Source organism: Dama dama, chromosome 5 (assembly GCF_033118175.1).
Source record: "Dama dama isolate Ldn47 chromosome 5, ASM3311817v1, whole genome shotgun sequence".
In the NCBI taxonomy this organism is placed as follows: Eukaryota; Metazoa; Chordata; class Mammalia; order Artiodactyla; family Cervidae; genus Dama; species Dama dama.
This window is the reverse complement of record NC_083685.1, coordinates 18,988,647-19,003,593: the sequence shown is the minus strand read 5'-3', so window position 1 is coordinate 19,003,593 and position 14,947 is coordinate 18,988,647. Positions and strand designations below refer to the sequence as shown.

General features: G+C 41.2%; 1 protein-coding gene across 1 annotated transcript in view; it reads left to right on the top strand.

Moving 5' to 3' along the window:
• The first annotated feature begins 10,882 nt into the window (after window positions 1-10,882).
• Window positions 10,883-14,947, top strand: part of ANAPC5 (anaphase promoting complex subunit 5) — a 34,987-nt gene continuing 30,922 nt past the window's right edge. The window contains exons 1-3 of the mRNA XM_061141961.1: window positions 10,883-11,214; window positions 13,993-14,072; window positions 14,489-14,598. Of these exons, the coding sequence (XP_060997944.1) occupies window positions 11,008-11,214; window positions 13,993-14,072; window positions 14,489-14,598 (397 nt within the window). The 5' untranslated portion in view covers window positions 10,883-11,007. The remainder of the gene's footprint in view (window positions 11,215-13,992; window positions 14,073-14,488; window positions 14,599-14,947) is intronic.

Sequence of the window (14,947 nt, the reverse complement as noted above, 5' to 3'; positions counted from 1 at the left end):
TTTTGGCCACAAATAAATAATTAAATCCTAGTTCCCCAATCAGGGATCAAACCTGCCCTGGCAGTGAAAGCCCTGATCCAACCACTGAAAAGCCAGGGAATTCCTCCTTAAGACTTTTGTTTGTATGTTTGTTTTAACTGTGTGATGAATATATCAGGCTCTAGTCCTTAATAAATAGAATTCCTCTACCCTGCTAATGGCATTTGATTCTCTCCCAAAATAGACACCCTCAGGAAGCATCTCAGAGTTGGGCTACACTGGATTCTGTGGGCAGTAGGAAAAGTTTAAAGAATTAGCAATTTCACTGTGAGGGAAACACCCCAAATAATTGAAATACTGAAGTTCTCAAAGAAAGGTTTATATTAGGTTGGCCAAAATGTTTGTTTGGATTATTCCAGAGCATTGTATGGGAAAACCCGAACAAACCTTCTGGTCAACACCATACATGAGCATTTGTAACAGCACTATTCATTATAGCCAAAAGATATGTATAACCCAAATGTCCATCGATTTATGATTGTGTATATCAATTAGTGATATACATATATATTTTTTATTCAGGCATAAAAAGAAATGAAGTACTAATGCATGTTATATATAACATGGCTGAACATCAAAACCATGCTAACTGAAAGAAGCCAGATGCCACAGATCATAGTCCATTTACACGAATTGTCCAGAATAGATAAATCTACAGAGACAAAACCATAGATTTGTTGTTCCTAGAGACTTACAGGATGGAGAAATGGGCAGAAATTGCTTAGTGGGTATGAGGTTTCCTTTTGGGGAGATGTTTTGGAGATCCAACCAGTCCATCCTAAAGGAAATCAGCCTTGAATATTCATCGGAAAGACTGATGCTGAAGCTGAAATTCCAAAACTTTGGCCACCTGATGCGAAGAACTGATACGTTTGAAAAGACCCTGATGCTGGGAAATATTGAGGGCAGGAGGAGAAGGAGACAACAGAGGATGAGATGGTTGGATGGCATCACTGACTCAATGGACATGAGTTTGAGTAAGCTCCAGGAGTTGGTGATAGACAGGGAGGCCTGGCGTGCTGCAGTCGTGGGGTCGCAAAGAGTTGGACATGACTGAATGATTGAACTGAACTGAACTGAACTGAGATGTTTTGGAACTAGGTAGAGCAAGGGATCGCACAAAATAAATGTATTGTCACTGAATTGTTCACCTTAGATTGTCAATTACACCTCAAAAATTTTTTTTAGAAAAAAAGAATTTTTCCTTTCATTTTGGCCTTGTCACAAGTTTTATAAGCACTTTAATATAGTGGGGGCATAAATAATATTCAAAATATGTTCTTTCCTATAACATATTTCTACTCTCAATGCTTATTTAATCACTAATATTTATGTGTAGCAAATTACTGGCATGGTATTTTTCCTCTTAATATCTCCCTTGAGGCTTACTTTGGAAAAAAAAAGTAAATCATGTAATTTATATCCTCAAGATAATTTGTACTTGGAAAGGAAGAATCAAATCCAAAATTACCATTTTTTCCCCCTATTACTCTAGAGTGGCTGTAGAGGAGTTAAGAGATTAGTTGAAATTTACATTCCAAAATGGATTCATTATCAACAGAGGAAGAAACTCAAAATATTCCATCATCTCTTCAAGACTTATCACCTGTTTGTCAAGTGTATTTTTTTGTTTTAATATTTATACTGAGATTGTGTGTGTGTGTGTGTCTGTTTGCAGCATAAAATAGGAATACTTATCATTTGTGCAAGATATATCAGGAATCATGTATATAGTTTTTTATTTATTATTATTATATTTAATTTTTTGGCTGTGCCATGTGGCATGTGGGATCTTATTTCCTTGACCAGGTATCAAATCCAAGCCCCCTGCGGTGGAGGTGCAGAGTCTTAATCACTGGACCACCAAGGAAGTGAAAGTTGTCCATTCTTTAATTCACTGATAGGAACAAATTGAGATCCTGAAGAAGACGTTCTCTTTCTTTCTCTGTGTTTTATTCAACACACACATTGAATAAAAACCTGTCCTAAGAAGTTAAAAGGAACAGGATATCAGAGAAGTTCTCTGGCAACTTAATTGCTTTCACGGTTCAAGGCATTTAGGAGCCTGAAAATAAAGAATGAAAGAATCATGTATTTGCTCAGACTGAATGAATAATGCTCTGAAGTTCCAGAAGCTTATGGGAAGAGTAACCTCCAATGCTGTGGCTGGGAAGCATCGAATCACTTTGAATTTTCCAATAAATCTGGGATGACTAGGACGGTTTAATCATTCCTTCAAGTTTCACATCAATTGAAACTTTAGATCAGGTACATATTTTATCCTTAGCTCTAGTAAAAACAGACATGATTTTAAAAACTAAATAAGAAATTCCATGATGTCCTGATCAATCTCTAGACTCCAGAGTTAAGTTCTGGCTTTGATTTCTAACCTTAGGAAGATTCAGTCACAGCTCAAGTGAGAGATACATTTGGGGGAAAGAATGAAGATACCAAATTTATTTGTTTATTAAAGTCTTTATAAAGTTTATTAAAGGCTTCCCTGGTGGATCAGATGGTAATGAATCTACCGGCAATGCAGGAGACCAGGGTTCAATCCCTGAGTCAGCAAGATCCCCTGGAGTAGGAAATGGCTACCCACTCCAGTATTCTTTCTTGCCTGAATTCCATGGACAGAGGAGCCTGGCAGGCTACAGCCCAAGGGGTGGAAAAGAGTCTTAACAGGACTGAGCGACTAACACTTTCACTTTTACAGTATTGCTTCTGTTTTATGCTTTGTTTTTTTGGCCCCGTGGCCTATGGGAGCTAGTTCCCTACCAGGAATTGAACCCACAGTCTTGCACTGGAAGGCAAAGTCTTAACCACAGGGCTGCCAAGGAAGTCCCCAATTTAAAATTAAGTTTAGCTCATGTTATTAACTAAATAGTGTCCCCCTCCATATTCACATGTTGAAACCCCAGTGTGATGGTACTCAGTGTTGGGCCTTTGGGAGGTAATTAGATTTAGGTGAGATCCCAGTCGGGGGGTGCTCATGATGAGTTAAGTGTCCTTATAAGAAGAAGTATCAGAGAAGCTCTCTTTTTCTGCCATAATGAGGACATGGTAAGAAAGCAGCCATCTGCAAGTCAAAAGGAGAGCTAGCACCAGAAACTGAACTGGTCTGCACCTTGATCTTGGACTTCCTAGCCTCCAGAATTGTGGGAAAATAAATTCCAGTTGTGGAAGGCAGACAATCTATGGTATTCTGTTACGGCAGCTGGAGCAAACTAAGACAGCCGATGCATCTATTTATATAATTGTTTGCGTGCATGCATGCTAAGTCACATAAGTCGTGTCCAACTCTTTGCAAACCCATGGACTGTAGCCCACCAGGCTCCTCTGTCCATGGGATTCTCCAAGCAAGAATACTGGAGTGGGTTGCCATTTCCTCCCCCAGGAAATCTTCCCAACCCAGGGATCAAACCTGAGTCTCCTGTGGCTCCTGCATTGCAGGCAGATTCTTTACCACTGAGCCACCCGGGAAGCCCCATATAATTGTTTGGGTGAGATTAAACACACAAAAATCAGTTATATCTATGCCTCTTGGACCCAACTCTCCCTTTGCCTAAATAAGCTGAGGTTCAAGGGGATGAGAAGGGACAGCCTCTGGGCAATTGCACTTTTGACTCCAATTCTTTACTTTTCCCTCTCTCCCCACTTGATGCTGTATGACTTTGCAGCTCCTCTTGCCAAAGATCCACTCTACTTCCTGAAGCTTGGATCTGTGCTGGCCTTCTGCTTTAGCTAATAGAACGCAGTGGGGAATTCCCTGGTGGTCCAGTGGTTAGGAATTGTGCTTTCACTGCCAAGGGTGCAAGTCTGATCCCTGGTGCACTCACAAGCCTCGAGACCCAGCCAAATATTAAAAAAAAAAAAAGGAATGAGCAGAAGTACTGATACAAGCCACCACTTAGCTTATGACTGTAGGATATTCTTGTTTCCACCTTCATGCATCTCTGTCTCTACCATGTCTGTCAGGTGGGCTGCAGAGGAGAGACCCTTAGAGCCACTCCAGTTGTCCCCAGGCATATCCATTCTGGATCACCCTATCAGCCACACTTCCCATCTGTGACCAAGCCCCAGCAAGATTAGCAGAGCTCCCTAGCCTACCACCCTAGATGTGCAATCAAACATGTGTCTTGTCATGCCTTCAGGGTTTTATAGCTGTTACACAGCATTATCGCCAAGTAGAGAGCCATGCATTGCCACTATTGTGGTAGATGATCATCAAACATTACAGATGCAGAAACTCTTGCAAACTGAAATGTCTAAAAAACATTTTACAAACTAAGGAATTAATCATCTTGCAAAGGAAGAAAAGCAATGACTCAATGTAGTTTCTGCTCCTATTATTGAAAGCAACCACTTCTACTGGAAACTGCTATTAAGTCAAGTATTGGGAGTGAGTCAGGGTATCAGCAAAAAAAAAAAAAAAAAAAGTGAGTGTAAGATGTACTCATAGACTTGTGAAAATTACCTAATGTATATTATCTTTTGCTTAATAGCACTAAGAGATGTGGGAAGTGGGTTCTCGAAAACAAATAATGAGAGTTGACAATAGAAACGTAAACTCAGTCTCAATCAATTAATGTGTCCAATGATCCCTCCAGCTGCAGATGGTGATGTCGACTTTGGATGATATAGGAGGTCTAGAGGAAACAAGGAGAGTTTCTTTCCTCAGGGAGTGAGGTCAATTTAGTTCATGAGCTTTGAGAAGCTGGAATGTTACCTTGGGTCTGGAAATACTTAGCGATGCTTGTCAGGCTAGCGATCAAGTTTCCCCAGCAGCTCAGTTAATTACCCAGAACTTTTTGTATTGATTGAACCCTGAGACTCTTCGTGACTCTGGCAAAGTCGGGCCTCGTTTTATTCAATAGGGGATCTTTTCTTCCCTCTCAGCTGGATTTTCTTGAATTATCAAAAGAAAATGATTATGCATGCACACAGGAGATCTGGTTCACATATTATATTTTTTCTTGTTCAGAGCAATTTTCTGTTTCCTCTAATATGATATCTTAGAATTGCACAAGGGTTTGTCACTTTCAGAAGTTTTGCTTCTGATCAGCTGGTAAAGGCTGGCTTTTCCATCTGTCTTGGGACCTGCAGGTGACCTGCCAACTTAACTGCTGGTGAGCTACTCTCTAATGAGCAATAGGGAAAAGTGTTTCTACCTGGCAGAGTTCTCCTTGGGGGATGACAGTGTTCAGAGATACATAAAATCATGGAGGTAGTCATCCATTGCTCAGAACAACTTAAACATCTTTGATGGTTATTCAGTTCTTTCAGAACCATGACATTGCTAATGATGATTCATGATTAAATAGCAAGCTGAGTTCCTGATCCTCATTAGAATGTGGCTGCCCTCTGCATGCCACAGAGCCAAAAAATATAGACGAAAAAAGTGGCTGCCCTCATTTATTGCTGGTGGAAATGTGAAATGGTGCAGCCATTGTAGAAAAGGAACTGTAGCAGTTCCTCAAAAGTTACGTGTAGAGTCACTGTATGACCCACAAACTCCACCCCCTAGGTATATACTCAAGAAAACCAAACACACATGTTCACACAAAGACATACACATGAATGTTCACAGTCTCATGATTCACAATAGCCCAAAGGTGGAAACGACCCAACGCCTATTGACAGATGAACAGATAATCAAAATATAGTCTGTCCATATAATGGAATATAACTAAGATATGAAAAGGAATGAAGTACTGATACATGCCACAACATGGATAAACCTCAGAAAGATTTGGCTAAATGAACACAAGAGACCATTCTTCTTGTATGATTCCATTGATATGCAATGTCCAGAAGAGAAAATCCATAGAGAAAGCAGATTCGTAGTTGCCGGGGGTTAAAGGGCAGCAGGATGGGGAGTGACTGCTAATGAGCAGGGGGTTTCTTTTTGGGGTGATGAAAATGTTCTGGAATAGATAACAGTGATGCTTACATGTTTCCTTTTTGAAAAAACTGCATATATCTTTTCTTTTTTAGCCTCACCACGAAGCTTCTGGGATCTTATTTCCCTGAGCAGGGATTGAACCTGGGCCTTCTGCAATGAAAGAACAGAGTCCTAACTGTTGGACTGCCAGGGAATTCCCTTGCACATTTTCTTTCCCAGCTCCTGAGTCAACTGGCTGGGTTGAACAGGAGATCTGAGAGTAAGAGAAAGGGAGAATCCATGGGATTTCTTGCCTTCTCTCTCCATCCTCCTGCAGTGTCTGCATTTACCTGCAGTTCTGGCTCCCACCCAGTGGCCTCAGTTTCTGGGCTATGGTAACCATCTCTTTCCTTTGTCTCCTCTGTCATGGGAGCGGCAGCATCTTCTTGTTACTGCTAATCTCTATCCGGTTTGGTTTCTCAGATCTACTATCATCTGTGGAGCCAATTCTCTGTATTAATTTCCCTGTGTTTGAAACACCTAGAGTGCCTCCTATTTCCTGTCTGGACTAAGGGCTATACCAACTTAAATTCCTTCCAATAGTAAGTGTAGTTTGGATCCCTGGGTTGGGAGGATCCCCTAGAGAAGGAAATGGCAACCCACTCCAGTATTCTTGCCTGGAGAATTCCATGGACAGAGGAGCCTGGTGAGCTACATACAGTCCATGGGGTTGCAAAAGAGTTGAACACAACTGACCATGCACACAGTATGTGAAACTACCTGTTTCCTACAAACCTTATTAATGCTGTACGTTCTCATCATATGATGGATGAGGAGTTACTGCTAACGTGTATGGGTTTTCTTTTTGGGGTGATGAAAAAGTTCTGATTCTAGACAGTAGTGAAGGTTGCACATCATTGTGAATGTATTTGACGCTGCTAAATCGTACCCTTCCTGTGGTTAAAATGGTAACTGTTAGGTGATAAGCTTTTGCCGCAGTAAAATTTTTTAAATAAAAATCAAGAGTAACAAGTTAAAAAGCTTAGCACTGCAGAGGAATTAACACATCATCCAGTCCAAAACTTTCACTGTTAATGTGACTGACTCAAGTTTAGGGAGAATAAGTGGCTACTGAATCCACAGAGCTAGTAAGTTTCAGGGCCAACATTAGAATTTGAGGGCTCTGATTCTCAGGCCAACTTTTTTCTTGTTTCATCAATCATGACTTTATCTGAATCATGTTTTCTCTGACTGGCAGGAGAATACCTGGTGACTGAGGAAGGAAGGGAGACAGTCCCTGAATAACACATAGGTTGAGATAAAGGCTTCTTTAGTAACAAACCAAGGAGCCTGAAGGTCTTTCTGAGTACTAAACAATTCTGGTAGGATGAATAGATTTCAGTGTTTTCAATTATTTATTATCACCTTTATTGATGATTTTGGTTGCAAGAGCCTAAAATCTTTCTCAATCAAGCTCAAGCAAAAATGAAATAAAAACAAAACAAAACCTCCAACCCAGACCAACAAACATTTGCTAATTTGTGGGTGGGGGATTATCTTCTAGGAAAGAAGATAATTGAAATAGCTGCAAGAACCAGGGTACCAAGATAAAAATAGAAATCAATGAACCAGACCTATTTCTTTCTCCCCTCTGCTGCTGCTGCTGCTGCTAAGTGGCTTCAGTCGTGTCTGACTCTGTGCGACCCCACAGACAGCAGCCCACCAGGCTCCTCTGTCCACGGAATTCTCTAGGCGAGAGTACTGGAGTGGGTTGCCATTTCCTTTCTCCCCTCCCTGACCTCCAATTCTGCTTGATTCTGCTTTTACTTGCAAATTGTCCTGTTCTCTCTTCCTACAGGTAGACTTTTTCTGGAAGGAGGGATTGAGACATTGACAACTTGCCTAGCAACAGTGAGAGAAAGAGGGCTCTTCTTTCTAGAGTCCATATAGTGATCCAGAGAAGGATCTGATTGGCTCTGCTAGGCCCATATGCCCATGACTGTATTGATTGGGGGATATCACGGCCTGAATAAAGGTGGCTCTTGCTGCTTACATTCAGTTAATAGTTACCACCCCAGAATAAACTATGTTGCCAAGTTTTCCAATTTTTCAAGTGAAGCTGGAAATATAGATTGGGGACAGGGGCACAGTGAAATGTCTCAATTTTTAAGTGTTGGCAAATATTGTATGTGCGTGCTCAGTTGCTCAATCATTTTCAACTCTTTTCGACCCTATAGACTGTAGCCTGCTAGGCTCCTCTGTCCATGGAATTCTCCAGGCAACAATACTGGAGTGGGTTACCATTTCCTCCTCCAGGGGATCTTCCCAACCCAGGGATTGAACTCATCTCCTCTATTTCCTGCATTGGCAGGAGGATTCTTTACCATTGAGCCACCTGGGAAGCTTGGCAAATACTATGTAAGACAAGTAAAATACATCTCATGGGTCTTATTAGTTCAGAGGTCACCGGTTTGCAACTTGTGGTTTAGAAGTTCACCCTCTTTGGGTACCATGATTAAAACACGGTCTTGTCAACAAAGGTCTGTCTAGTCAAGGCTATGGTTTTTCCAGTAGTCATGTATGGATGTGAGAGTTGGACTATAAAGAAAGCTGAGCGCCAAAGAATTGATGCTTTTCAACTGTGGTGTTGGAGAAGACTCTTGAGAGTCCCTTGGACTGCAAGGAGATCCAACCAGTCCATCCTAAAGGAGATCAGTCCTGGGTGTTCATTGGAAGGACTGATGTTGAAGCTGAAACTCCAATACTTCGGCCACCTGATGCGAAGAGCTGACTCATCTGAAAAGACCCTGATGCTGGGAAAGATTGAGGGCAGGAGGAGAAGGGGATGACGGAGGATGAGATGGTTGGATGGCATCACTGACTCAATGGACATGGGTTTGGGTAGACTCTGGGAGTTGGTGATGGGTAGGGAGGCCTGGTGTGCTGTAGTTCATGGGGTTGAAAAGAGTCGGACACGACAGGTACTGAACTGAACTTGTATATAGAAGGAGCTCAGCAAATAATTTCTTGAATAGAAGAATGAATTACTTGAAAGCCTTACCAATTTAGATTAAGATTGTTGTTTAGGATTTTACAAAACTTTTCTCTTTACATTCAGTAAAGTGTCCCTATTGAGGATTTCAAGGTTGAATACATGTTTATTCCACCAATATCCTTTGCCAATCTTTATTCTAGGTTAAACTCACAATGCAAAAAGATCCTTAGACAGCTGTAAGATTGAAAGTATGCTTTTACATTAAAACAAGAGAGGGTGGGGAATACAAAAATAAACTGAGGCAAAGAAAGAAGTAAATGAATGAAATGAAAGTCCCTTTGTCATGTTCGACTCTTTGCAACCCCATGGACTAGGAATTCTCCAGGCCAGAATACTGGAGTGGGTAGCTTTTCCCTTCTCCAAGGATCTTCCCAACCCAAGGATCAAACCCAGGTCTCCTGCATTGCAGGAGGATTCTTTACCAGCTGAGCCACAAGGGAAGCCCACAGAAAGAGGTAACTTAAGTATTAAAATTCCTGCAAATAGCGTTTCCCCTTTTACAAATGAAATCCAGTTACATAAGAAATGAATGTGGTAAATGTACAGATTTGTACGTGTAAAATACATGTGAGAATACCCTGGTGGTGCAGTGCTTAAGACTCCATGCTTTCACTGTAGAGGGTCGGGGTTCAATTCCTGGTTGGGGAACTAAGATCCCACAAGTTGCCTGGCACCACCAAAACAAACACATGTAATTGTATGTCTAAAATATACAGTCACCGTTCACAAGATATGGAAGTTAAGAATTGTATTCCAAGCTATCAATGACTTCTGGCCCAGTTATTTAGCCTATATGTGTCTACCTCCTTTTTTTTTTTCCCCTGTGAACTAAAACTACATATTCATTTATGATTCATTAAACAAAGACAGGTTGAGACAACAAAACCCAGGTACTAGGCATAGCGTGTGTAGCCAGGGTTGAAGAGCAGGTGGTTGGTCGTTTGTTTTTCGAGTCTTTTAACTACTGAACCGCCAGGGAATTTCCTAGAACCGGTGGTTTTTCTTTCAAGGATTGTGTAGACTAGTATGGAGTGCAAATAATTATTAATAGCAATTCAGGCTGTAGAGAAATAAACGTCGTGGGAAAGGTACAGAAGAGTGGAAGGAAAGTTGTGAAAACTCAGTTTGAAATTATTGTCTAGGGATTGATTTTGAGGGCCATGAATGCAAGGACGTAATATTAGGTGGTAAACAGAGATTCACCACACGGAGGTGGTATTATCTTCTATTATGCGTAAGGATACACGGCTACTTGCAACCTGACCTAGCTGTCTGCAAATGGCATTTGTGCAATTCTGAGGAGAAAAAAAGTTTATTCACGCATTCAGTTCAGTTCAGTCGCTAGGTCGTATCCGACTCTTGGCGACCACGTGAACCGCGCAGCACGCCAGGCCTCCAGAGCTAAATAAAACTTCCGAACTTTGAATTTAAAAATTAACCTAATCAGTTAAATACAAATTTTAAAGGTGCACGTTTAATTTCGTTGCTTTTTCTTTCTTTCTTTTTTTTTTTTGTTGTTGTTGTTCGGACGCCAGGACATGAGAGATCTTCAGCATCCACTGAAGGGCCCCCTTCAGTGGAGGCTCCCACTCTTAACCAGTGGACCGCCGAGAAGTCCTTAATTTCGTTGCCTTAATCTCAATCACTTTAAAATTTAATTTTAATTATTTTTAAATTAAATGAACGAATAGTCAGCCTTCTGGCGGCTCAGACCTTCACCGAAAGCGTCGACTCTCACTCCGTGCCAGTCCATGCCGACCCGGAACCTGCTCTCCTGCAAAAGTTTCTGTAGGGACTCAGTCTTTAGGTGCGCCGCCTTTGCCCCACCCATCACAGTATTGTTGGGCATTTTTATTGGCTATAGAGCTCTGGTTTCGTTGCTCTGATTGGTCATCGGCGTGCCGTCGCGAGGATGCCAGTTTCCTGGGGTACGCCGCGGGCCAGCGGAGGCCTAGGGGAGGTTGTGAGGTTCCCTGAGCAGGAACCCGGCTGGGGCGCGCACCGGCTCTCCTGCACTTAGTTCGTGGGCGCCATGGCCAGCGTCCACGAGAGCCTCTACTTCAACCCCATGATGACCAATGGGGTGGTGCACGCCAACGTATTCGGTATCAAGGACTGGGTGACGCCGTATAAGATCGCGGTGCTAGTGTTGCTGAACGAGATGGGCCGCACAGGCGAGGGCGCCGTTAGCCTCATGGAGCGGCGAAGGCTCAACCAGCTGCTCCTGCCGCTGCTGCAGGTGAGGGTCTCCGGTTCATCCAGCAAACCCTTACTGTGCACCTGCTCTCTGACGGGACAGCTCCCTGGGGGCTGGGGGTACGGGGATTTATCGGATACTTTCTCTGCCCTTTTGGACCGCGAAAAATATAGTTATTACCACCAGCTAACACCCACTCCAGTGTTCTTGCCTGGAGAATCCCAGGGACAGAGGAGCCTGGTGGGCTGCTGTCTATGGGGTCGCACAGAGTCGGACACGACTCAAGTGACTTAGCAGCAGCAACACTTAGTACTTACGGTGGACCAGGCACTTTACATGCATTTTTCGGGGGCAGGTTTATATCTGACTCCAGCATTTATTAGCTGAGTGACTGGGTGAAGAGTTATTTTCGCAAATCCTCCGTCTTATGTACAATGAGGCTACATGTAGGCCTGAGCGTTGGAAACACAGGTACAGGCGCTGTACCCTAGAGGACCTTAATAAGTGGTATCAATGACATAAAAGTAACAGCCAACATTGATCACTTACTGTGTACTGAGCACTTTATGGGCTTCTCTGATGGCTCAGACGGTAAAGAATCTGCCCACAATGCGGGAAACCAGGGTTCAATCTGAGTCAGGAAGATTCCCCCCTGGAGAAGGGAACTGCAAGAACCCACTCCAGTATTTTTGCCTGGAGAATTCCATGGACTGAGGAACCTGGCAGCCTACAGTCCATGGGTTAGCAAAGAGTCGGACACAACTGAGCAACTAACACAAGCACTTTACATGTTTTATTTCCCTTTGCAGACTCAGATTGTAACTCTACTGCTTACCTGCTCTGCGACTTGGGCAAGTTCCATAACATGTTTGGGTCTTTGCTTTTGCTCTGTAAAATGGAAAATAATGATCGAAACTGTCATGTGATGGCTGTGTTAAGTTAGAAGATCCATGAGAACATTTTACAGTTTGGCACATAATAAATGCTCAATCAATTTTAGCTATTTTCATTTTAATCTCATGCACTTTCCCTTAGATCAGTTGTGGTTTTTCCATTTATTCGGGTGATTATATGAGTGACATCTCTCTCCCCTACTAGACTGTAACCTCCATGAGGGCATTACTTTGTCCAGTTCTTGCTCACCTTGTATCCCCAAAGCCTAGTACACTATAGTTTATAACAGGCTTTTTTTCAGTTAAGATTTTTTTTAAAATGTGGACTGTTTTTTAAAGTCTTTACTGAATTTGTTACAATATTGCTTCTGTTTTATGTTTTGATTTTTTTGGCTGCAAGGCCAAAATGTGGGACTGACCAGGGATTGAACCCACACCTCCTGCATTGGAAGGCAAAGTGTTAACCACTGGACCACCAGGGAAGTCCTTATAAAGGGCTTTTTAAAATCCATCACCTTCTTTGGGGAAGGGGGAGGAGTATTGAGGACACAGATTAAGTGGCTTGCCCAATTAGTTAAATGAAAGTAGTAGGGTCTCAAGAACTTGCAGCTCCCAGTCCTATCTACATTCCTGTTAAAAGTGTAGAGCCCAAATAAATAAAGTCTGTCACTGTTGCCATTGTTTCCCCATCTATTTGCCATGAAGTGATGGGACCGGATACCATGATCTTAGTTTTCTGAATGTTGAGTTTTAAGCCAACTTTTTCACTCTTTTCTTTCACTTTCATCAAGAGGCTTTTTAATTCTTCACTTTCTGCCATAAGGGTGGTGTCATCTGTGTATCTGAGGTTATTGATATTTCTCCCAGCAATCTTGATTCCAGCTTGTGCTTCATCCAACCTGGCATTTTAATCAACATGTATATAGAATTCATCTAGCTAAGTTCCAGCCTTTACTTATTTACTTATTGTTTGACTTTAAAAATTAGCTGTTTTTGAACTATTCAACTAATACACAAAGATTCATTGTAAAACTTTAATGATACTAAAGTTGATAGAGTGGAAATTTATGGTTCTTTTGTAGACCCTCTAATCCTGTTTCCTCTCAGAGATTATCAGAATTCATATTCCTTCATTCACCTATTAATATTTACTGAGTAACAGTTCAGAATGAATCTTTCTAGACCTTTTGCTATGTATATGTGTATATAGATAGGTTGCTGCATATGATTATAAGTATGTATACTTGTACCCTTTTTATTTAATTCTGTGGGTTTTTTTTTGTTTGTTCATTTTACATAAGTGCTACTTCTATCCTACAGCTTGTTCCTTTCACTTAACAAGTCTTGGAGATCATTCCATGTCAGCATATTTGAGTAGATTTACCTCATCCTTTTTAATGGCTGCATTGTATTCCACAATGAGAAAAGAAGCATAATTTAACTCATACTTTTAAAAAATTAAGCAGTTTTTTTTTTTGCTATACTTCAAGGCATCTGGGATTTTAGTTCTCACATCAGGGATTGAACCCATGCCCCCTGCAGTGGAAGCCAGAGTCTTAACCATTGGACTGCCAGGGAAGTCCTTAACTCATACTTTTAATTAATGTTAAAATTTATAGATTATAAATGAGCTCTTTATTGATGGCCTTTTAGATTCTTTAGTTTTTCTTCATTTCAAATGATGCATGGGGAATATACCTTCCCCGGAAGTGGGCTTGCTGGGTTATCCACGACTAAATATGTCCATATATATATGTATGATTCATGTTGTTGTACCCTTGAAACTGACACAACATTGTAAATCAACTACATTCTAATTTAACAAATAAAGCAGAGAGGTTGATAAATGGACTCATGTGTGCAGCTGTTTATCAGTCTCCAGCTCTTTAAAATTTTTCTGTAACCTTTCAATCTCTCCTTTACCCAGGGCCCAGATATTACACTGTCTAAACTTTACAAATTAATTGAAGAATCTTGTCCTCAGCTGGCAAACTCAGTGCAGATCAGGTAAGCTCCATTTTCTTCTGTATATATGAAAAGATGTCAAGTAGATGAAAATTAGAAAGTGGCAAATGGTGATTATTTCCTTAAAAAAAGGTATCTTTGTTATTCTAGGTTGTTTTCCTAAGTACCTTAATTTTTTTTTAAATGGATAGCATTAAACATACTGCTTCAAAATTTATTATTCTGTATGGATCTACTTTGTTCCTTTTAGTTGTTGCAGAGAATTTCATTTTTACTGGCTGATATGCTACTTTGAGAAATTTTATAATCAAGAAAACATTGGCAATGATACTTTTCAGAATATGGGGGTGACAGTTTGGATTTTCAGATAGATTCATTTTAGGTGATTGTGGAATATGAAATGTGGGAAGATATTCATAGGGCCTTCCTAAAATCCTTACCTCATTTTTCTTGTTCAGAATCAAACTGATGGCTGAAGGCGAATTGAAGGATATGGAACAATTTTTTGATGACCTTTCAGATTCTTTTTCTGGAACTGAACCAGAGGTTCACAAAACAAGTGTAGTAGGTATGAAATTCTTCTAAGGAGAGCAGAGAATATTTTCATTGCCGCGAACGGCTCTCTGAGTCACATCTGTTGACTCTGTTAACAGTCACATAGTCTGAGCACACGCAGTGGGGATGTTGGACATGTTTTAGTTTGTATTCATTGCCTTGCCATTTTGATCTGTGTTTAAATAACTGTCTTGTGGAAAAGCATCTTCTGTTTTGTCTACTGTCATCAGAGTATTAGACTGGTTGTGGAGCCTTTCAGGGTTTCTCAGCTCTTTCCCATGGTCCTCCGCTCACTTGTCCACACTGCACAACTAAGTCAGGGTCACCAGCTAAGGTTTTATGAAGAGAGTTAAGAGTAGATT